The sequence below is a fragment of the Balaenoptera acutorostrata genome, chromosome 9 (assembly GCF_949987535.1).
Source record: "Balaenoptera acutorostrata chromosome 9, mBalAcu1.1, whole genome shotgun sequence".
Taxonomy (NCBI): domain Eukaryota; kingdom Metazoa; phylum Chordata; class Mammalia; order Artiodactyla; family Balaenopteridae; genus Balaenoptera; species Balaenoptera acutorostrata.
This window is the reverse complement of record NC_080072.1, coordinates 45445383-45470685: the sequence shown is the minus strand read 5'-3', so window position 1 is coordinate 45470685 and position 25303 is coordinate 45445383. Positions and strand designations below refer to the sequence as shown.

Genomic DNA, 25303 nt, shown 5'->3' with positions numbered 1-25303 from the left:
GTAGTTTTAATTTTATACTTTGTACCTTTTTTGTAATTGGCCAGATTTTCTGTGTAGGGAACTTTGTGCCCCTCTAATAGCTCACCTAATATAGATGAAATGTTTTCCCAAGTGGGACATGCTTTAGGCTTTTCTAAAACTTTGCATTTGTTTTTACTTACCTGTTTTCTCCTATTCATTATAGAAATTTTACTGACTCAAAAATTGTGCTCCCTTCCCTGAGTTAGGATGTGTCTTCAGATGCTTTGCCTTAATGTTGGGTGTAGTGCTTAAATGGAACCCCCGCCACCAACCACCATCACTAATACCACCATCACCACATTCTTCCCAACTAGCACTTGCATGTGCTTAAATTTATTTAGGTGTGTTTCTGTTATCTATTACTGTGCAACAGCCTACCCCAAAACTTAGTGGCTTAAAACAACTAGTTTATTTGCTCACAATTCTGTGGGATGGGATTTGGGCAAAGGCTTATTAGCCAGTCAGTTTTTCTGCTTCACATGGCATCATCTGGGATCATTACTTGGCTGCATTTGGCTGGTGACTGGCTTTGGATGGAATGTCCAAGAAGGCTTTTCTTACTTATCAGGCACCCCAGTGCTCCACTAAGTGGCCACTTTCTCTCTGGGTGGATTGTTAGGGTTTTAACACAGCATGGTGGTCCCAGGATAAATGGATTTCTTTTGCCTGGCTGGCTTATAAGAGGAACATTCCAAGAGGTGCAACAGCAGAAGTTTCCTGCTTTAAATCACACAGTATCACTTCTATCACATTCTGTTGGTCCTAGTTGGCCACAAGGCCAGCCCAGATTCATGGGAAGAGCAAAAAGAAAAAGAGTGGCAAAGAATTTTTAGCCATCTTTAATTTACCTCAAGATGGTGATGTTTTTTGCTTTGGGCATAAGTAGGACCAATCAGGGGTAGAACTCCAAAGAAATTAAGAAGAAAGAGGACACTCCTATTTTCCCAATTCTAAGAAACACTTTTTTTACATTTAAGTATTGTGGAAATCTGTATGTTTAGTATAATATTGTAGAATTTTTTTTCTCTTGAAAAGCTATAATAAAAAGATTGGTACAACCTTATTGATGAAATCTTAAAATTGGAAAAAAATTTTTTTTTCTTATTAGTTCCCAAATTGGGAGGCAGGGGGAGGAGGGAGATTTTGCCTCAGTGTAATTAGTGTGGGCAATCGCAATAACAAAAATTCAGATGTAATCTATGGATGATGGCTATGTAGTAGATTAAATTAGGACTGAAAAATGGGCCAGGAGGTTGAGTATAAAGTAATAAGATTTACACGTGGCTAGCTTAGACCTTTAAAGGTCAGAGTTTTTCGTTTGTTTAAATTATCCTAGAATTGAATTCAAGAGTAATATGTGATTGGCCCAGAAATTCTTATAGGAATCTTAAGAAGAAACAGACAAGTGCACAAAGTTTTATATAGGTATTCATCACAAAATTATTTCTAAAGTGTAATAAAGTCTAGCTTAAGAGTCAGTAAAATTAAATTGATGGAACAAATTATTATTAATCCATGTAATAAAATATTATTCAATTGTTAAAATGATGAGTTAGAAAAAGTTTGACAAGGAAAGGTTACATGATATATTTATGAGTAAAGAAAGAGGTTTCAAAACAGCATGTATATCTAACTGAATGTTTGTGTTTAAAAAGTGTGCATGTATATGTCTGTCTGTGTTTGCGTAGGAAAAATATTTGGAATAATATAGACCAAAATGTAATAGTTATCTCTGTGTTATGAATTACAAATGATTTCCACTTTTTCCTTTATACTCTTCCTATTTTGTTTTTTTTGGATGCGCTGCACGGCATGTGGGGTCTTAGTTCCCTGACCAGGGATTGAACCCACACCCCTGCATTGGAAGCACAGAGTCTTAACCACTGGACCGCCAGGGAAGTCTCTATACTCTTGCTATTTCAAAAAAAGGAACAAAATTACTTATGTGCAATGCACAGAAAAGAAAGCTATTGTCATTAAAAAGAATAAAAGGCATACATAAGATTAAATTTTGTGTTTACAATAGTACATTTAGCCTTCAGATGAGATTCCATTGGGGATAATATTACCCACATCTGGGTGTGGAAGGAGAGGAGGCTGGAGTGCCTGTACCTTGCACTTACTTATTTAAGGAAAGAACCAGGAACTGCTGATGGCCATATGTTACCCTATCATCATTCTTATGTATACTGTTATGTCAGCACTTCTGATTTCTGAATTCTTAGGTAGAGTTCTCTTGCTTGGACCATCAACTTCAACTTATCTGAAGCTTTACAATCTGGCAGCTGTAGTGCTTTTCACCTGGAAAACTTGAGTCTACCTCTGAAGTATACTGTTGAAAGTGTAAAAGCAGATCTTTTGTAGTTGAAATTGATTTAGAGTTTCTCGTTTCTTTATTGTGAACCAGAGTTAAAAAGGGTCCACTTTATGTTTCTCAGTTTGAGATTAAAATGTGTAAAACCATCTATTACAAGTGTTAATATAACACCTTAAGCTTATAGCTGAAGGCTTTTTTGTTCTTTGTTATCCTGTTTATTTTATAAGAAATGTATTTTTCTTTATTTTGTTTTTAAATGGGTTATTATTGGTAATTAAATATTTTGACTTGTCTGAAATATAGTGCTAGCCAATCTTAAACATTATACTTCTTTTATGGCAACGTATTTCTGTTTTAAACTAATTGATTTAACCTTAGTTTAGGTAATCTCTTACAAACCCAAAATTATATATGGCAGAAACAAATTATAATTGTATTACCCTGCCAAACAAACAAACAAAAATACCTTGTGGTGGTCCTGTCTTCAATACAAGTCAATGATAATAACTATTCTTATTTAAAAATGGATAATATAGAAGTAACAAAAGATTGAGGTTAATATTATTGTGTTTTTTTAAAAAAAGGTGAGAAATACATTCTTGTGTACAATACCAGTTTGTACAGTTCATATTTGTACAAAGCCTTTTATGGGGATAGCGAGAGTTCCCTCAGATAATGACTGCTGCCCTAGACTTTGAGGGAAAGCAAGAGATTTACATGATCAGATTTGCATTTTAAAATACTATTCTGGATTCTGAGTGCTGCAGGCAGGATTAAAGAGAAAAGGAATAGTTCAAGAGATATTCAGATGATAGAAATGATAGAATTTGGTGATTATGTGAGTTGAAGAAGAGGGAAGAAATGAGGAAGGTGCTCCTCTCTGGTTTCAGCAGCTGGTAGATGATGGTACCATTAATTGAGTTGGGCATTACAGGAGGAGGGAAAGAACTTCTTTCACCAAAGTGCCTGATGTAGCCTACTACTGCTGTGTAAAACAGGGAAAAGAGTCGTGTCCTTCAACAGCTTGAGGGAAGGCATAGCTTCTTTGAGAAAGTCTCCTTTAAAATTTTTTTCTCTGATTTATGTACTAGATAAAAAAGAATGAAAAAATTTGTGACCGTAAGTCCCTTCTACATTGGTAATTGAAAAGTATTTTTTCCTTGCTTTCCTTTACCCCTCTGCTGGCTGATCTATTTGGGTAAGCTTGTCAGCTCCTAACACACTGATAAATAGGGCTTTTGGACTTTTGGTCTGTGGGTACAACAAAGTAAAGGTCAGGATGCCTGATTGCTTTTATCCTTTAGTTATGGATTTTGCAATCTTAGACAATCCTCATTGCATTTCTACACAGTTCTCTTTCTCTTTCATCAGGAAACCCAGAAATGCTTGATTTGACTGTGCTAGCATAGTAGTGACACATTTTTGAGGATCAGATTTTGTTATTTTCAACTGAAAATTGCTCAAGTAAACTTGTCTTCATGGGCTTGTTGATCATTGATTTACAGCCTTAAAAGGTGAAAGCAAATATCCACAAAAGCAATGGTTGATTCTTAAATATGCCCCAGTTTTTCCAAAACAAACATATATGGTGCTTTATGTGTTTGACATATCCATTAGAGTATATTTCAGCCATAAAACAGTAGTATTCACACAGAGAAAATAGTATTTTGTGGGGGTTTTTTCATTTAATCATAGAAAACATTAATAATTTTATTTTTTCTTTAAAGATAAATAGTATATTTTTTTAAATTTCAGGTAGAAAATGCTGCTGAAGAACCAAGAGTCTTATGTATAATACAAGATACTACTAATTCAAAGACAGTGAACGAACGGATCACTTTAAATTTACCAGCTTCTACTCCTCTCAGAAAGCTCTTTGAAGATGTGGCCAACAAAGTAGGCTACATAAATGGAACCTTTGATTTGGTGTGGGGGAATGGAATCAATTCTGCTGATATGGTAAAACTCTAAACTGAAAGCATCTTCTCTTAAGCTGCTAATAATATTATAGGCATTATTGTTGTTGTTTTTAATAGTATACTAAATCCTGGAATCCTTCGTAATATTGTAAGCAGGACTATAGAGTCTGTGTGCAACTTGATATTTGGATCCCTCTTCATCATTTTCATTCTAGATTCAGCATTTGATTACCTTACAGTTTGCACAATGTCATTTCATTAGTTGTTTTATTCATGTAAGATGATTATCATAATATTGTGTCATCTATGGAAATTTTTCCAGCATTTACTGAATGGGATATTCATTTTAAATATTGAAGTGAAAAAAGCAGGATATAAAATCATATGTATTTTATAATCTAATTTTTGGAAAAGAAGAAAAAATGTATATAGAAAGAAAAAAGTAATAGAAGGACTTACACTCCAATATTAACAGAGATTATGCACCAGATAGAGTGGTAAACACCTGATCAGGAAGGTTGGTGGTATCCTGACTTCAGCTTCAAAGACCTCACAGTAAAGTCGTAGAGATAGGTATATCAAAAAATAATTACACTAACATGTTTTAAGTATTATTAAGTATGATTTATGAGTTTGCTGTAAGTGCAAAGAGGAGGCACTGACCAATTTTGCATGGGAGAGTGGCAAAGGGGACTGTTGAGTTGGATCTCATCTGTATTTTAGAATAGTATTCTAAATAGTCTTTTTTCTTTCCTCTCAGTCCAAATTCACCCTGCATACGATTGCTAGAATTATCTTCAGTCATCTTAAATCATAGTACTCCTGTCACCTTCCAGTTTAGAAATCTTTAATGACAGCTCACTGCCCTGATTAAAAGTCATATTCCCTAAGTTAGCATTCAAGACAATTGGTCCTTTAAATCTAATTTTAGCTCACAGATATTGGACTAATTTATTTTCTTAACACAGAATTTCATACTTCTCCATCTCTATGTTTTTGCTTATGTTACCTCTTCCTGTCCTATACCATTGCTGCTCTTAATTTTTCCAGGAAAATACCTTTAAAGGCAAATGAATTGAATGTGTATCCTGATCATATTTGGAGGGCATAGTTTTAATTGGCTCTGCAGAAGAATAAAAGGTGTTGGGTATTGCTTGATTTGCCTTTAAAATTGATGATATTTTGCCTTCTATTCCATAATATATTTATGATTTTTAAAAATGTAGAACTAGTGTTTTTAAATGGGAAAAGAATCTGAAAAAGAATAGCTCTATGTACAACACATGTATAATCGAATCACTTTGCTGTACATCTGAAACTAACCAACATTGTAAATCAACTATAATATAAAATAAAAAAAAATTTTTAAAGTGTACTTACAAAAAAAAAACAACCCAACCCTAGTGTTTTAAATTAGCCAACTTTCCCCCTCTGAAATTGGTCAGTAAAATTGGTAGTCCAACAAGTCATACAAAGAGAAATGATATTTAATCTGAAACTTTGAATACTCTCTTTTACATTACTGTGTAACTTCTAGTGTTGCCTCTTTTTCGATTTAAAGGATAGTTCTATACTGTCTGCCCAAGTCCTGTTTATCTCTTACTTTTAAGAAGCCTTACTTGATGTTTCTTCATGCCACTTTAAAAGTAATCTTTCTCTTTGTCCTCTTATTGCACTTTTTCTTCTGCTATGCCACTTATAGTCTTTTTATTATAGTTGTTATTCATTTGTATCTTTCCACTTGATAGGATGTATTTTGATGTCTAGGACCTCATAGTATTCGTTTTGTATCCTCCAAAGATACTATCCCTAGGCACTCAAAAAGTGTTTGTTAAATTAACATCTGCTATAGCACTATGCCAGGATTAACTATTTTTCTTTCTTCAGCTGTGACTGTTCTTAAGTACTTAATTTTTGTGTCTTAATATGCCTACTGTACATTTCTACGAGTATACTCTTACCTGCTTACTGTACAATGCTGCACGTATGCTTCTTTGAAAACCTAATTCATTTATCTACTCTGCATCTCATACACACAGACAGACATTTATTGAGGTAAAACCCCTATGTGTTCTAGCTGTATCATCTGATCTTTTATGCCTGAGAGATGCTGAAAGATCTGGTTCCTGCCAGAGAATATAAGGGACCCAAAGATACCTTTCTTCCTTTCAAGTGGCTTCTCTTAGCTTCTGGTTCTCTGTCCTGTTTTTCTCATGGATTTCTAGATGTGATCCAAAGTGAGATTATATAAGTTCATTTTATTAACACTTACTTTGTGCTTACTCTCTCTGTACCTAGTATTGTCCTGATACTAGATTTTATACAAATATAACCTCATTTAATCCTTTTAACCACACTATGAGGTAAGTGCTATCACAGCCTCATAGGTGAGGAAACTGAGTCATGGGGAAGTGAAGTAACTTGTACAGAGTCACACAAATAGCAAGTGGCAGAATCTCTTATAGTTAATTTTTTCGTCCTTAATACCTATGCTTTTATATAATGTTCATTTTGTAAGAAATAAAGGCATCTCCATAAAATAAGTCCTTCTAAGGAGATATTCCTCATGTCTTTGAAACATTAAAAACATTTAATGAACAAAATAGTTTTAAAACAAAAGAGTAGGGCATTCATCACATCCCTCATTTTTCTCAACAGTGGACTGGAGTGTTGGGTGAGTATGGCTTGGAGCATGCAGAGCTCTGTCTCTCATCCACCAACTAGAGTGTATCATCAGAATGACAGCCAGGGTTTAAATTGCCTACCAGGTAAAAGAGTTAGGTGAAGGCTAAGCATGTTAGATGTTTAGTTTTCAAAGGAGTGATCACTTCTATCACCCTGGGATCCTCTGAATCCTGGCAGTGGACTTGAAATAGGTATCATTTACTAGGACAGGCTTTTCCTTCTGAAGGAAGGTCTTTCTGAAGGTGCCCATTTTTTAATGTTACATAATTATTTGGGTTGAGTTGCTTAGTGTGTTTCCTTATGTGGGAATTCTCATTATATTCCTATATCAAAACATGTTTTTACAGTTTTTAGTGATATAAAATAATCTTTAGTTAATTTTCATGAAAACCCATTGAATACTATATAGCATACATTTTAGAGAACATCGAAACAAATGTTTACAATTCTTTTTTTGTGTAGTACTTCAGTTTTTTAGATGTTGGGAAATGTGAACAGCTGGGATACCTGTTAGTATATGCCCTGTCACTGGGCTTAGCCATCCCAGTTCCTGAATAGATGAGTTAATTCCAAGCCTAGATTAATAGAATTTATCAGAATCTTCATTAAAAAAAAAAAATACCGTTTAAGCCCAATAATTGTAGATATGTGTCTATTTACATATTACTTGTTTTATTTTATTATTATAATTAATGTTTCTCATAATCTGAGATATCTTATTTTATGCTTGTAGGCTCCACTGGATCATACCAGTGACAAGTCTCTTCTTGATGCTAATTTTGAGCCAGGAAAGAAGAACTTTCTGCATTTGACAGATAAAGATGGTGAACAGCCTCAAATACTGCTGGTAAACTCTTTAGAAAGACCTGTAGTCATAATTTTTGTGCACTGTCACCTACTACTTGGGAAGCAATTTTCCAAAGGAAGGAGGAGAGATGTGTTTTGCAATTTATGTATAATAAATTATTTTTCTGTTTTCTGTTGGCTTGTTATAGGTATTTATGTTAACATGGTTACACTGGGCGTCCATAGCACTTTGTTTGTGTATATAGTCTCTTGCCACACTGAGAATCACCACTAGAACAGGGATGGGGATGGGTCTAGGATCTCCTACTGTGTTTCAGTGGCCTTTTGTTTGGTTAAGCATTTGCTTGGTTGGTGTAAATCTTCGGCAGTTTAGCCCAGGTTTTCTGGTATTTTGGTAGGGGAACAGACCCCCAGAATAATCTACTCTGCTGTTTTTGCTCCCACTCCCCATCCCCCACCCCCCATTTTTTTGGAATGACTAGTTTGTAAATTCTTTGCTTTATTTCTGTTCTTTTAGTGTTTGCTGCAATTCATATTTCAATAGCCTTTCCTGTCTGGTTCAGTGGCTTTCGTGATCGTCAAATCTAGTAACTCCCAATTTGAGAGAGATTCATTGAAAAAACCCGGTCTGATTTACCTTGCTGCTTTACAGACTGAGGAAACTCACAGAGTTTATGGACTTTTTCAGAACGCTTCTCTTTAATGAAACTTTTCTCAGGAAAAGTTCTTCTGTTTGATGCTTTTCATTTAGAAGTCTATTGTGAATTAGAATGCCTCTCTGGACAGTAGACAGTAATTAAACACAGGACATCCATACAGAAGCAATGCCAGAATATGTTCTGACTTTCCTTAATCTCATTGTTTATTTTTATGACATCGTGAGAAGATTTTGATTAGTCTGAGTGACATTGAAACTAAATTAGCTATTAATTTGGGGATTCATGTTTTAAAATGCTTAGTAATTAGTCTTCAGCTCTTACTTGCTTGTGCTGATTTTATATCCCTTACTCCTTTTGGACATCTTCCTCATTAATAGGAAGTTTCTTATTGGAGACAATAGGAGACTATCCATTTCATTCAATACTTATTGAGTGTCCCTTACCTTTCAGGCCTACTTAGCAAGGATAATGTAAAAATAAATGATAAACTCTGTCATCAAGGAGTTCACAATTGTACTCTGATTAATTAGTACCAGAAATCTCTTCTCTCATGTAAACAAAATTTGAAAAAGAATTAAATAAAATTGAGAAAGTAAGAACTTTGGAAGGAGACCTAAGCATTTTTTCCAAAGTGTGTTATATTGGGCATCTTTCAAACCTTCCTACAGGAAATAATGAGGGTATATACTTTGAATGTCTTGGTGGTACCAGTAATGCCTTGTCTCTTTTTCATTGCCTCAGGAATTAGTATGCCTTTTTTCATTGTTTTAGCAATATTTACCACTCAGTAAATATTGGTTATGCTGCATTTTAGGAGGATTCCAGTGCTGGGGATGACAGTGTTCATGACAAATTTATAGGTCCACTTCCAAGAGAAGGTTCTGTGGGCTCTACCAGTGATTATGTCAGCCAAAGCTACTCCTATTCATCTATTTTGAATAAATCAGAAACTGGTAAGATATATTATTGTTGTCATTGTTGTATTTTCATAAAATCATAGGACATTAATCCAGAGTAATCTTAGCGATCTCAAGCCTAATCTTCTCATTTTATGGATTAGAGAAAACAGACCCAGAGCAAGATCGCTAGTTAGCAGAAGCAAAGTTAGAACAAGAATGTGGTTTCCCTTTCCCTCAACCCATTGTTATTTTTACTGTATTGTTACTGCCATTATTTAGTAAAAAATATTAAATATTGGATTTTGAAGGAAGACTTTTCTGTTTGATAATTTTCTATCTTGAATTTAATCTTAAATTTTTGAAGTTGACTTCCTCTGGAAAGGAATGTATCTCCGTGTGCATTGGAATAGACTATGGCAGATACTTTCATGTGGAAACAGATGGGCCAGGCTTATTTTATCAGAAATACTGTGTTATCTTCTAGTTTAATCTAATCACATGTTTGAAATTAATCATGTAATTAAAAAATTCCTGTTAGCTTTTTTCTGAATATGTTTAAACCTGTATTTTTGAATTTTTTTCAATTTATTGAGCTAATGGAATTGCTTTATTTATGCAGTTTTATATTTATTTATATATAAGACTGGTTAATTGCCTGAAAATATAATCTGGATACTTTCACATATCATTTTATCTTAAAACAAACATTTTCAGTAGGTAGTATTCATGATAAAAGAAATGGAAACAGGCTTAGAGAAGCCTTTGATTATATAGCTAGTTAATGGTATTTCATGTTAGGTATGGCTTCAGAGTATTTACTCTTAGAACTTTAAAACAGAGATGACTGTAAATATTAGACACAAATATCTAGTATAAAAAGAAAACTGTAGAGTAATATTGTAGATTTTGTTTTAATGTGTTCTGTAATCTTCCACTTACTATATTTTGTAATTGAAATGTAGAATAATTTCCTCATAGCTAATCTTTTGTACAGGCTTAATGGTGTATTTGTTCTGAAAATGGTAAAAGCTGGTCGTGTTTGGTATTTAGGATCATTTATATCAATAGAACTTTTTGCAGCGAACTACCAAGAATAAAAGAGAATGACAAAGTATCTTTCTAATTATACTGTCTAGAGTGTAGTGATTCTCAAATTTTTATTTCTTTAAAAATCATTTTGAGATACTTGTTAAAAATGTAGGTTCTGAGGCATTACTCCTCCAAATACTAAGTTAGTTGCTCTGCAGTAGACTGGATAAATTGCGTTTTTTAAAAATAGATACCCTAGATTATTATGAGATAGTTGGAATACTTAGAGAAAGTTCCAGATTTAACAAGTCAGGATTCTTGAAATTTTTGCTGTGTATTCTGACAACCAACTCAGTCCTTATGCAAGAAGTATTTACAGAACTCCTACTTTGTGCTGAGTACTGTATGGCTCTCTGATGCCTGTAAATTCCTAGAGACTAAAGCATACTTTAAAAAAAAAGTTCTCCTATTATACGAATGTAATACATGTTCATTGTCGTATTGTAAAATGAAAAAAGTGGAAATCACTGACAGTACTATTAACAGAAACTGCTTTAATGATTTTGCTTATTTTTGTCTTATCTTTCCTTCATCTGAATGCCTTTAAGAAAATGGGGAAATCATGTTGCGAGCAGACTTTTAATATATATTTTTTCGTGTAATACTATATGAGGAGCATTTTTCAATGTTATTAAATAGTATTTTAATATGGGTTTTAATTGACTGAAGAATAGTGTTTCATTATATGATTTAGATAGTTAAACTGTAATTATTACCTATGTTATGATGAACATACTTATACATAAGTTTTTATTTTCATCTGTGATTATTTCCTTAGAGTAAGTTCCTAGAAATTGAATTACTAAGTTGAAATTTATTAAAAATATTTTTAGAGGACTTTGATATACATTGCCATGTAATCATAGTCTTCATTCCTAACTATTGTTCCTCATACAGCTCTTTTCCCTACCAGTACATTTTCCTCCGGTGTTCTGGGGTACTGCCTTTCTGAATTAAAATAATCTGTACACATCCAAAGGAGCTGGGGGTTCAAAAAGTGTTCTTTTTTAAAAATATTTGTTTATTTATTTGTTTATTTGACTGCACCAGTTCTTAGTTGTGGCACACAGATCTTTTGTTGCTGCATGTGGGATCTTCATTGTGGCACGCAGGATCTTTAGTTGTAGCATGTGGGATCTTTTTAGTTGCGGCATGCGGGATTTAGTTCCCTTAGTTCCCTGACCAGGGATCGAACTTGGGCCCCCTGCATTGGAAGTGTGGAGTCTTAACCACTGGACCACCAGGGAAGTCCCAAAAACTGTTTTGTTACTGACTACTGAATTTGCATTTTCCTTAAGAAATTATTGTAAATGTACAAAATGTTTTTATTGAAAAATGCTCTCATGATTTCAACTCAGGGCTGTAAGAAAACATTTCTCCATAATGCCGTGAGGCTGAGGACTTAACATATTCTTTCCTGTGTCCCTTGCCTACCAACTGCTCTGGTAGCCAGCCACTGTTGATAGGAGATGGTTGGGGGTCGGGGGAACTTTAAAGAATAAGGAGTGGATTGAAGGCTGATGTGGACTCTCAGGTGATTAGAAACCACATGACTGAGGTATTTCATCATTTAAAACCGAGATATCTTTCCTTGGGCAGTTTCTTTCACAATTCTTTTCGTTTTATTTTATCTACTTCAGGAGTTGGCCAGTTTCATTCTACTTCATTTGGCCTGTTCGAGTTCTCGTTCATTTCTTGTTGGTTCTGTTCAGGATTTCTTTCTGCATTTGCCATCTGCAGAATGGCATATGTTCTTATGTTCTTCTCCCTTAACTAGCTTGAACTTACAATATTGACTCATAACTATTTCAGATAGAGGACCCACTTGATAACAGTTATCATTTGAAGTTACAATATTGACTCATAACTATTTCAGATAGAGGACCCACTTGATAACAGTTATCATTTGAAATTTGCTGATTTAGACAATGCATAATGACAAAAGATTTCTATTCAGTACCATTTTATCTTACTAATCTCACTAAAACCTTCATACTTTTGGAAAATAGTAGTACATTTATTTGAGACACTGTTCATTCTGTTTAAATGTGGTGCTGAGTCAGGTACAAAAGACCATAGGTTTCTATATGATTCTTATTGCTAGTGGTAAAGTAAACAGCAGTGGCAAAAATTATTACTCTGTCCTTCCCTTAAGCCCCTCCCCCACCACCTTTTTTTAAGCCCAGGGAAGGGAAACAAAGTCACAAATAAATGATACATGATTGGTCTTAAGGTACACAAAGAACAATAGTAGTATTCATTTACCTTTTAAGGCTACAGGTAGAGTGGTTGTCCCTGACTGTTGAGGAACTGGAGGAAGGAGATGGAGAAGAAGGGAAATCCCAGGCAGCCTCAGCTGAGAAGAAGGAGCAGAACAACCTGGTCTCCTTGCTTGAGTGCTGTCGTTTGTGGGGAAGAGTCCGTTTATATAACCTAAGAATGAAGTAATGCTTTTTATTATTAATAATCAGTCCAGATATCGTACAGATTTGTATTACTTGTAAGTCATATGCACTTCTCCCTCATGTGCACCTGCTGCTATGCTAAGTAGTAGGATAGATAGAGAAATCAGATTTGACCCCTCCACTCACAGTCTGTTGGGGAAGCCATACAGGTAAATAAACAATTATAGAACAGAGTAGGACAGGGTGTTGTGAGAACAACTCAGGTGGGGCATGCTGGTTAGGAATTGAAGCAGTTTATAAGTATATAACAATGTAGAGTAAATATATAAACATATATACATAGTATTCTTAAAGATGGAAGGCACTAGAAATCAAAGCTCGAACCTTAGTCCAGAGTGAAAGATAGGTAGCTACTTGGTCTCTTCTTAGAATTGTACAAGCACAGATAGCATGGAATCTATTCCTCTTTTCCACAGCTGACCAAGGTTCATTGTGCATTTGTTGGTCCTTTCATCACCTTCATTAGCAATATAGTTTATCCACAGTGTTTACCATTTCTTAAGATATTTTTGTTAATTGGGAAATTGAAAAAGTATTTCAAAAAGCTTCAGTGAACGCCTTTGGCATGTATTGAGAAAAGATTTAAGTTTTTTTGAGATAACCAAGTTTTTCAGTATTAAGCGGGAGTAAATAAGTTTAATTATTAAGCAATGTGTTTACCACATTTTACTAAAATAATGAGGTATAATAAAATGATGAGACTGGTTTGTGTGCATGTGTACCTCATAAACTGGGCCTGAATCTACTTCAAAGGAGAAGTTCCGAAAATGTTCTCAACAGTGGCAGCCATTTCCAATTAGGTATATAAAGCTAAGTACTTAAATAGTTCACTTGACTTTTGAATGCATGTAAGTTTCTCCTTTCCTTCTCCCCCTCCCTCGGTTCCCCCCTACCTCCATCTCTGAGTTCTCTTCTTACTTTAATAGTCACTCTTTGCATAGCCTGCTGATCTGTGGGATTTCATACTTCATGGATGTGTTAAAACAGTGGAAGTCACTCTGAGTTTGTATACAGTGAATTTATCTCATGTTGTTAATTCTTGGTAGAAATTGGTTTATGGGGCCTGATGACTGGGATAACTGGTTCGGTACTGTCTTCGTTTGTTGGGTATATATGATGTTTAAAGTGAATATGTTTATACTTTTCCATTTTAATACACAACTTTTAGATTTGGTGAACACAGATTATTTTTGTCAAAAAATACTATATTAAACATAACCCTCTTAAAGTTTTATTAAATGCTATGTAATACCCATGTGTATCTCTGGACATATAGCAAGATGTCCAAAGATCCTGACTTTTTCTGAGAAATAAGGTTTACATAGTGCACATATTAGCAAAAAGGTCTTTCTTAGGTGCTATTGAAACAATTGAAATAATTTCCAACTGTAACCTTAACCTCTCAATTTTTACTGTGTAGTAAATTCTTATTAAGTTTTCTTTTCATTAATTTTTTGATGTAAATGCTGATTTATGTATATTTGTGTGTGCTTTTTTTTAAAGGATATGTGGGATTAGTAAACCAAGCAATGACTTGCTACTTGAATAGCCTTTTGCAAACACTTTTTATGACTCCTGAATTTAGGAATGCATTATATAAGTGAGTATTCAAAAAAATTCTTAAATAAAATTGATTTAAGAATGAAAATATAGTTTTTAACTAATTAAGTCTATCTACCTTCTTGCACTTATTTGTTAAGTTTGGGGCATTTCTCACTTCTTAAAACATACCTTGAATACTAAATAAAAGGATCTTATGAGAGACGAGCATATGAAAAATTTGTGGGGAGAGAGAATCAGAAATGCATAGACAGCAAAAGGATAAAGTTGATAAGATTTATGTTTAAGATAAATTATTGTATTTAAGCTTCCTCACTTTTAGCTTTAATGCCTTTGTGAAGAAATAAGTTATCTGCTTTTGGAGATAATCTGGATGTGTATACCATATTCTTTTTTTCGTCCACCTCTCAATTTAAGAAACAAAGTTGTCTTTTTAAACTTGCAGATTTTGTTTTTAATTAAAATACAGTGCAGCTGTTCTGGTGTTTGTGTGTGTGTGTGTGTGTGAGAGAGAGAGAGAGAGAATGTATTTTTAAAAGAATGTATGTATATCAGATACTTTAAAATGCTCTATGGAGGAAGTCCATATTTAAATAAACCCTGAAGTCAGACATTTATTTTTATGAGTATCCTATTATAATACATTTAATACACTCTCACTTTGTGTATTTCTTTACAGCATACGTAACTTATTTTTTAAGACATTTTAAAAGTACAAATAAACTGATTTTTTTTCTCATTTTTGTGTTACTTTTGAGTAATGTCTTTAATTACTTTTATTACTGTAAATATTAAACTATTTTTGGAACTTTTGATATTACAAACAACATTATATTACCATTGCATTCATATGTAAGCTCATCATCTGAATTTACTTGTAAAAATTGGCCTGTCTTTCATTCAGCAAGTATTTGTTACCTAGTGTTTATGTGCTAGGCACTTGGTAGAGAGAGATGAAGTTAGAAATAAGATCTTTGTTTTTAAGTAATTTACAGATCTCTTCACAGTAGCAATATATGTATGTATAAAATAGTTTAAATAACATTTAAGGATGGCTAAATACCATGAGAGTTTAGAGAGAAGGGAGATTAATGAAACTTGGAGAAGTGGCTTAGAAGAGCAAGTAGAACTTGAGGTACGTCATGAAGATGGTATGGTTTAGCCAGGTAGAGACGAAAAAGAGGGCCTTGTAGGCAGGAGGACTTTCAAGAGCAAAACTGAGTAATAGTAAGTGCTACCTAAATGTTTGTTATTGTTAGTTTGTATCAGGTACTGTTCTGAGCACTTTACATATAGACTCATTTAATTCTCATGGTAACTGTATGAATTATTGAATACATGCTGTTATCCACATTTTACAAAGGAGGTAACTGAAGACACAGAGAGGTTAAATAGTTTGCCAGAGGCCACACTGCTAGAAGTAGCAACCCACTAGATGCCAGAATTTCCATTACCCTATTCGACCTGTATTGTAGTTGATGCCACTAAGTACAACATATTGCAGGGGCCTCTGGGAGATCTGCTTAAATGGGAGATCTGCTTAAATGGAGTTTTTGTCAGAGTACTGGAAGATGAGGTTAATAGATGAAATCTAGAGCTTGTCCTCAAAACTAGAACAAACTCAGTAGTCCATGATAATGTGCCTGCTCTGGGGAGTGTTGCTTAGGAACAGGGATCCCAGGAGCTTAACCATGAGTTCCACCCTGGAAGAAGTCTGTAAACATATAGCTCTGTGGAGAAGAGTAAGAGCATAGCCAGATTGATTGATTCAGCAAACATATGTTGCACACTTATTGTGTGCCAAGCACTCTTTTAGGCACAGAGATTACAGTGGTGAATAAGACAGAGTCCCTCCCTTAGACCTTCTGTAGGTCAGCCAATAGAATGAGCTCATTTCACAGTCATGTATGCCATGAAGAAAATCAGGGCAGTATGGAAAGAATAACTGTCGAGACGTAGGGTGAGTAGTTAGGGAGGGCCCCTCTGAGGAAATACCATAGAATAGACTTGACAGGAGTCAGTCCTGTGAAGATACGGGAGAAGAACATTCAAGGCAGAAGAAACCGTAAGTGCAAAAGCCTTTGAGGAACAAAAATCCATTGTGACTGGAGCCCAGTGAGTGGAGGGGGAGTAAGAGAGAAGATTAAAGAGGATGCCTTAGAGACTGTGAAAAGAGAATGAAGCTTTTTGCAGGTGGGGAAACAAACCCCAAGAGCCTGATGATGTTTCATAATGTAGAACTAAGGAAGGAATGGCTCCTTTAAAAAGCTGGACCTCGCTGGACTACAGACAGGGTAGCACTGGCATGAAGGATAGAGTTCTGTTTGTTTATTTTCTTCACTTGCTACATAACAGCCAGAGAGAACCTACCACTTTAGGTGTGTAGGCATGAATTATGGAAAATTTCAAAATATTAAAAAATAGTGAAATAGTATAATGAATCCCTCTGTACCCATCACCTAGCTTTGGATATTATCAACTCATTATCAATCTTTCTTGTCTATAATCCTCCATTCTGATTATTTGGAAGCACATACCCAATCATATCATCTGTAAATTACAACTCAGGTCACTGCTAAGATTTCCCTGATTGCTTCATAATATCTTTTTTAAACATTCTGTTCAAATCATGATCTAAACAAGATCTGTGCATTGAAATTGATTGATAAGACTCTTAACCTAGAAATGCAAACCAAAACTACAATGAGGTATCACCTCACACTGGTCAGAATGGCCATCATCAAAAAAAATCTACAAACAATAAATGCTGGAGAGGGTATAGAGAAAAGGGAACCCTCTTGCACTGTTGGTGGTGGTGTAAATTGATACAGCCACTATGGAAAACAATATGGAGGTTCCTTAAAAACCTAAAAATAGAACTACCATACGACCCAGCAATCCCACTACTGGGCATATACCCTGAGAAAACCATAATTCAAAAAGAGTCATGTACCACAGTGTTCATTGCAGCACTATTTACAATAACCAGGACATGGAAGCAACCTAAGTGTCCATTGACAGATGAATGGATAAAGAAGATGTGGCACATATATACAATGGAATATTACTCAGCCATAAAAAGAAACGAAATTGAGTTATTTGTAGTGAGGTGGATGGACCTAGAGTCTGTCATACAGAGTGAAGTAAGTCAGAAAGAGAAAAACAAATATCATATGCTAACATATATATGGAATCTAAAAAAAAATAGTTCTGAAGAATCTAGGGGCAGGACAGGAATAAAGACACAGATGTACAGAATGGACTTGAGGACATAGGTAGGGGGAAGGGTAAGCTGGGACAAAGTGAACGAGTGGCACTGACATATATACACTACCAAATGTAAAAGAGATAGCTAGTGGGAAGCAGCCACATAGTACAGGGAGATCAGCTCAGTGCTTTGTGATCACCTAGAGGGGTGGGATAGGGAGGGTGGGAGGGAGATGCAAGAGGGAGGGGATATGGGGATATATGTATACGTATAGCTGACTCACTTTGTTATATGGCAGAAAGTAACATAACACTGTAAAGCAATTATACTCCAATAAAGATGTTAAAAAAAAAAGAAGATTCAACCTATTGACTTTTAATCCCCTTTGATCTTTTTTCCACATTGCAGTTTATTCCTTGAAAATATATATATATATATCAAAAACTGATGGCATTTGTCCTATAGTTTTTCACAGTTTGGATTTTGATGGTTGAGTGCCATAGTATCATTTAATATTCTGTATTCTGTTCCCTGTATTTTATTTTATTTTTTTTTGTTCCCTGTATTTTTGTTAGTTAATAATTAGGACAAGAATCTTGACCAGATTCAAGTTCATCAATTACTTTCAAATGACCTTTGCCTTTTATTCATGTTGCCTTCTTATGCCTTTTCTTGTGAAAGTCTAAATTTTTTCTAAATTTATGAATTAGAGAAAGACTAATGTTTCATTAGATGTTAATAGCTTCAGTTAATATCCAAAGCCCCCAGAATTAAGATCTTAACATTTGTTATGATAATATTAATTATGCTTTAAAGAATAAAGATATTTTATAGGTAATTTTCAAACATTTCATTTCAATAGGTGGGAATTTGAAGAATCTGAAGAAGATCCAGTGACGAGTATACCATACCAACTTCAAAGGCTTTTTGTTTTGTTACAAACCAGCAAAAAGAGAGCAATTGAAACCACAGATGTTACCAGGAGCTTTGGATGGGATAGTAGTGAGGGTACTAATTCTCTTATAATGATAAGTATTTGTAACAGTCAAAGGAATTCTGAGAGACCATATTATAAACAAATGACACATATTAACATCTTAATTAACTTTACCTTAAACCTTTTGATTGCTTTTTGCTGGCATTTAAAAATAACTTATTTTTAAAATTTAAGCTCTGAGGCATAAATTTTTGATCAATTAAAATTTTCTTGTAAAGTAAGTTGGGTTATACTCTATTTTTATGTACTTAAACTAAAATTTTAAAAGTGTGTTGGCTTAGATTTTTATTAACATATTTCTTGACTCTACAGTGAAAAATAACAAAAATAGCAAATATTGTAGCACTATAGAGCATATGCTATTTATAAAGTGATGAGCTCTCGTGATTCTTTTCCTTGTGATTGCCTTTTTATGACTATAATGTATATTTTGTGTTCTTCTTAAATTTAGCATTATTTTATGTAGACTTTTCCATATTTCTGACAATTTGCTTTTAAACAACAAATTAATGCTTCATTACACTAAGTTAATAGCTCTTTTTAATTAAATTTTATCTTAAAATAGCTTGGCAGCAGCATGATGTACAGGAACTGTGCAGAGTCATGTTTGATGCTTTGGAACAGAAATGGAAACAAACAGAACAGGTAATTTATCTCTCAGGTTGAGGGGAGTGTTTTCTAATAAATTATTCATTACCTTAAAGTGACTTTATTCTATTGGAATGTTTTAAAACTTGGGCATTAGTCCAGTTGTCAAAGTACTGACAGTTTCCTCATCTTTAAAATAAGTTGGGCCCTGTGATCTAGATGATCTCTTTTTAGCTAAGAACTAGGTAATTCATACGTGTGTGTGTGTTTTGGGGATGATTTTTGGACAGTATTTTCAGATATTTGCCAAGTAAATTAGATGTTTTATCTGTAACACATTGTAAAGTATACATTGTAAAGTATATTCATCTAGCATTACCTTCTTTTTTTTTTTTAATTAATTAATTTATTTATTTATTTTTGGCTGTGTTGGGTCTTTGTTTCTGTGCGAGGGCTTTCTCTAGTTGCGGCAAGCGGGGGCCACTCTTCATTGCGATGTGCGGGCCTCTCACTATCGCGGCCTCTCTTGTTGTGGAGCACAGGCTCCAGACGCGCAGGCTCAGTAGTTGTGGCTCACGGGCCTAGTTGCTCCGCCGCATGTGGGATCTTCCCAGACCAGGGCTTGAACCCATGTCCCCTGCATTGGCAGGCAGATTCTCAACCACTGCACCACCAGGGAAGCCCGCATTACCTTCTTTTTGACCAGTGAGGTATAGTCATGCTTTTGACACTTAGGATCCTTGTTAATCTGACCCTATTCTTCTTATCCAGTGGAAGGAGGAACGGGTTAGAAGTGGGAGAATATTAGATATATCATTGGGGTGAGACATAAGGCTGAACTGGATGGGGCTCAGGACTCAGTACAGAGGAGGGTTTATGCTAGGTGTAGTGATAGAAGATCACTAAGGGTAAAAAAGGGGAAGAATCTGGAAGGTAGCCTGGAGGATCTACTGTCTGATTGGAACTATTATGATGGCTTGGACTAAAGTTTTTCAAACTAGATTGTGATCCATTCATTTATGAAATAAATTTAGTGAATCAAGACCAGCACTTTAAAAAAAAAGGAATAAAATAGAAAAGTATAAGAGAAGCATCACATAAGTAAGGGTAAGTATTGTTTTATGCAACTTTTGTTCCAGTTATATGTACTGGGTTGCAGTGTAAATTATTTTCTTACTGTGGGTTGCTATCAAAACTGCTTGAAAAACACTGGATTGAAACACTTATAAATGCCCTCTCAGGTAGAGAAGACATAATCAAATATAACTGGGGCAGGTGAATGAAAAAAGCTTCATTAAATAAATAGTATTAGAGTAGACAGTTATGGTGGATCCTAATTTGAAGGCTTATGAATCCTAGATACTTGAAGAGGTATAAATTTATGAAAGAGGTAAACTGTAATATGCTTTCCCTCTTATCTATTCTTAAGAGATATTGGAAAAAATTTTAAGTTCATTTAGTGATCTAGTTTCTCTGCATTATCTATAGGATTGTATTTTCATAACTTTATGTAGATAGTATTGGGGGGTGTTTCTTTTTCGTAGGTCTGAAGGTACCCTTCCTCCTCTTTACATCCCTGTGTGGGTCAACACTTCTATTAAGACCAGCTAGGGCATTCCTTCTGAGTTCCCAAGTTTGGGTACAAGAATCTTGAGGCAAGACATTCACATGGAGGGTCCTTACTTAAGGAGTTACCTGCCTCCTTTGAGCCAGAATAGCCCCAGTTGGCTAAGTTTGGGGAGTAGGTGAGATCCATTCTTTTAGGTGAGGATATTTTGAGGGAGATGGAGTTTAAGATTTTTTTTTCAATTTCTGTACATTTTTAAAATTACAGTATATTTTTCCTTAAAGTTGTTTTATGTATATTACTGAAAGTTAAAAAGTTTTATTTGTACCTTGAGATAGAGGATATGATTTTAGAAATCAAAATATATTATTGCAAAAGTGGTGGTAATATATGTTAAGCTATAAAAGTAGCCAGTTGTTTATCTATGTGATTATCAGTATGCCTAAAATGATCAGTTATGATGTATTCTCATCCTAATGAAAAGATAATACGGGGCTTAGTAGTAAAACAAGTTGATAACTGATTTCAACAAAACACATTTTAATAGTGGGATTTTTAGTAATGTGAGAATTGAAATAACTTTTGCACATTCTTAATTTATTTTGTTTTTGTTAAACCTTGATTTTTTTCTATAGAATTTTAGACTAGATAAATCTTAAAGCTTTCTAAAACTTCAACAGTAAGAATCAATATCCTTTTGAAAATCATTCTAAAAGGCATAAAATATTGGTAACTTACTTTTAAGGAACGCTTTAAAAAATATAAATGTTCTTATTTTTTAGGCTGATCTTATAAATGAACTGTATCAAGGGAAGCTGAAGGACTACGTGAGATGTCTGGAATGTGGTTATGAGGGCTGGAGAATCGACACATATCTTGATATTCCATTGGTCATCCGACCTTATGGGTCCAGCCAAGCATTTGCTAGTGTGGTGTGTACCTTTCAGCTGAATGCTTGTGTATCCATACACAGAATACATAATAGCACAGTGGTATAATATATCCTAAGGTAAGTATCATCCTAGATACACCTTCTTGGGTTGTTAGACATTCCTGCATTTAAACTAGCAAGATCTAGAAGATTTTTGACCCTCCAGTGAGTCCTAATAGTGCATGTATAAGAGGGGAAGTATATGCAAATATACTGCCTCATGGCTCAATCTTTTATTCTTTCTTAGAGGTGACTAGATTATTTCACTTTATCTTTTTTTTTAAAGCTCTAAACAATCTATTTTATGAATGGTACTTTTTTTTTTTTTTTTTGGTCTTGCCGTGTGGCTTGTGGGATCTTGGGTCCCTGACCAGGGATTGAACCTGGGCCCTTGGCAGTGAGAGCATGGAGTCCTAACCACTGGACCGCCAGGGAATTCCCTGTAAGTCTACTTCTGTGATTTTTTTTGTTTTGAGGGTATTGTTTTGTTCCATTGGAAAAATAACCTCTGGTTTTTATGACAAACAGAGGCCACGTTTTTTAAAGGAGCATCCCTATTCTAAAATTTAATTTTAAAATGACCCAGAGATAAACAGAGATAATTTGAAGACTCAGAACTATATATAATTAACTTAGTTACTTATATATTGAGTATCAAATTGGACGATTAAGATTTTCTCATTCCTCCTTTTGTTATCTATTTTTAACTGCTTTTTGATAATTTTATTATTGCATTTTATTCTTATGTTTGTGTATTGAATTGCTTATACAAAGGGAGAGTCATGGAAGGAATTAGAGTTCAGAAATACTTATTTGAACCTGTAATGAGCCAGGGGAAACTTTCAAAGCTAACTAAGATATCTGAAAAAGTAGAATTTCATCATGATGTTGCTTTGGATCTTACTTATGCTGCAGTCAAGCCAATGGTGGCTTCACCTAAAATCAGTGTTCTTAAAGCTAGTCCATACTTTAGCCTCTAAAATAGTGCTACAAGTATGGTTTAGTACTCTGGCCTCTAGGACAATTGATGCCCTTTCTTTTTTTCTCCTATTTTTATATGACTTACAGGAAATAATCAGCAAGAAGTTATGGAATCAGTCAGTGGGAATCCAAAGTAAAAGACCTTTTCTGGAGAGTGGAAGATCAGGCCTCCTTTGCTCCACTGTTTTTCAGTCAGCTTCCTGAATAGATTTGAAAAATTTTGTTAAGTGCTTAATAGTACCCTTTGTAAACTGCCACTCTGGGTATATGAGATTGGCATTGCTTTGAGTGGCTAGTTTTATTTTTCATTTTTGTTTTGTTTTCACTTTATTTATTTTGACAGTTTAAGGTAGAAGTGACATACTGAAAAATCATTAACATATGTCTTTCAGTGACTTATCTCCTAGCTCATTTTAAAATATTGGCATTTCTTTAACAAAATATACTAGGGAAATAGTAGTCCCAAGTGATGTACACTATTTTTCTACTTTATTTATGAAAGTATTTTTTATGTACGATTTTTCACATATATGTTCAGTTTAGTTTTTCTTTTTTTTACATATTTATTGAATGTTGAGAAAGCTAGTTTTATTTATGTTATGTTGGAATCTAATATTTGAGTTCAGCAAATATAATTGCATAGCTAAATCTATATGTTGTAATTTATTCACCTGCTGAATCGTCACCACTCTCTTCAGTACATTATAGACATAGCAGTGGAATGATTTGGAGGATATTTTTGGAGAAGTGAAGAAAGTCACATTTCTAAATGAAATTCTCCAAATTCTCTCCTACACTGATACATGGATGACGGTGGTGGTGGAGATTATTCAGTGGGAATTGGAAGTTACAGCTATGAAGCAGTATGTGAGCAGGTTTATAACACACATGCGCTAATAGGGCTTGCAGAAGGGAACCTAAACCTTCCTAGACTTTGCTGGAATCTCTTGAGGGAAATTACAGCAGGTGAAACTACCCAAGATAGGGGTTCTAAGGAGGATACTACCTTCAGAGAACTTTAGTTAGAGGTAAGTGGTTTCCCTTTATTTTCTGAATTCAAATTTATAACCTACACTTGTTAAACTGCAGAAATCATCATATAGCATCTAAATTTAGTGTTATATCACTGCTTGCCATTGTGTATTTTGTTAGTTCTATGTGTTTTAAAAAGAATTTGGTATAAATGTGGATTGTAAATATCTAGTTAAAAGAAACATTATAAAATCTCATTCAAACTATTATAATATTTGGCCTTAATTTGAGTTAAACTCTTTTAAAATTTATTTTTCTACTTTTATTAAGGGTCTCTGGTATGTTTGCCTTATTGGCTGTGTATACATATACACATAAACATACTTGAATACATACACACATATATACACACATGTACTTACGTACACATACAACATTGATGGTTATATGTTCTGCTTATTATATATTGTTTAGTGAGCCACAATACTATAGTTATGTGTGTTCAATGAGGTTAACACCTGGCGTTTAATTTCAGATAATTAAGTGTGAAGTTCTGTTAAAAATGAAAGTTGTTTTTTTTTTAACTTCATCTGAAACATCCAATTTCTGGAGTTGTTTTATCTCCATGTTTAAGTAAACTTGAGAATAATATTTAAGATTAAATTAGAATGGAGTTGCCACTTAGTTAATTTATCATTATAACATCTGTAATCAACTTTCATGGTTATTTTTCAGCGTGATTGATAGCAGACTAGTTTTTTAATAAGTGCTAGGAATCGTGTATAGTTTTTTAAAAAGCTTTTCATCCTAATATTATCTTTGTTGAATCATTTCTTAGTTATTATAACTATAATATTTGTTAAATTTCTGGTCTTCATTCTACCTGGCCAAGTAGTGAAAAGGGTTCTTCTGCCATTCTGTCTCTCAGATTGAGTTCTGTTCAACACTAGTCTCCAATGGGATTTAATAGTTGTTTGGGAGAAGGCTTCTGATTAAATAAATTTGGGAAACTGTGTAACTGTAATTCTCTTTGGGAAGTTTACAGTGCATATTTAATTTTAAATGCCCTGAGTGTTCCTGTAGTAGAGAAATTTGTTTAACTGGGTTTAACCAACCTTATCTTTTCTCTGTGGGACATGTCAGTATTTCAAGAGACACTAGGATTCTAAGGAACATATTTTGTGAAGCTCTGCATTAGATTAAGGTGATTTAAGGAAGTCTCTACTTTGTTACATTAACATTTATATCCTTGGGACCTTGGAGGGGAGTGAGAATACTAAAATATATGTTACAATTTCCTGTTGTTTTACATAATTTGTTATTAATCTTGAAAAATTAATATCAGCTGAAAGATTGTATTAATCTTTTAAAAAACTTGATTCTCAGTGATTTATTAGGTAATTACAACCTTTTATTTTCACTGATTAGAGCTGTCTGCATAAAACCAATCTCTCTGAACTTTATAATCAAAGAAACCTTGAATCTGCTCATTGCCAAGCATATTTGAGAATGTCTTATTATAAGAAGATACTCCTAAATACATTCTAATGATACATAAAAATTGGAAATATAATTTTTATTGGTTAATTATGAAAACATTTCATAAATTAAACAAAAATGATATAGCCTCATATGTTT

General features: G+C 34.1%; 1 protein-coding gene across 5 annotated transcripts in view; it reads left to right on the top strand.

Annotated features, from left to right (window-relative positions):
* Positions 1-25303, top strand: part of USP47 (ubiquitin specific peptidase 47) — a 124091-nt gene that overhangs the window by 45804 nt on the left and 52984 nt on the right. For all 5 annotated transcript variants that reach the window (XM_057552305.1, XM_007174922.3, XM_007174920.3 and 2 more), the window contains 7 exons: positions 4094-4297; positions 7676-7789; positions 9223-9361; positions 14365-14461; positions 18492-18637; positions 19192-19271; positions 21564-21713. In XM_057552305.1, the coding sequence (XP_057408288.1) occupies positions 4094-4297; positions 7676-7789; positions 9223-9361; positions 14365-14461; positions 18492-18637; positions 19192-19271; positions 21564-21713 (930 nt within the window). The remainder of the gene's footprint in view (positions 1-4093; positions 4298-7675; positions 7790-9222; positions 9362-14364; positions 14462-18491; positions 18638-19191; positions 19272-21563; positions 21714-25303) is intronic.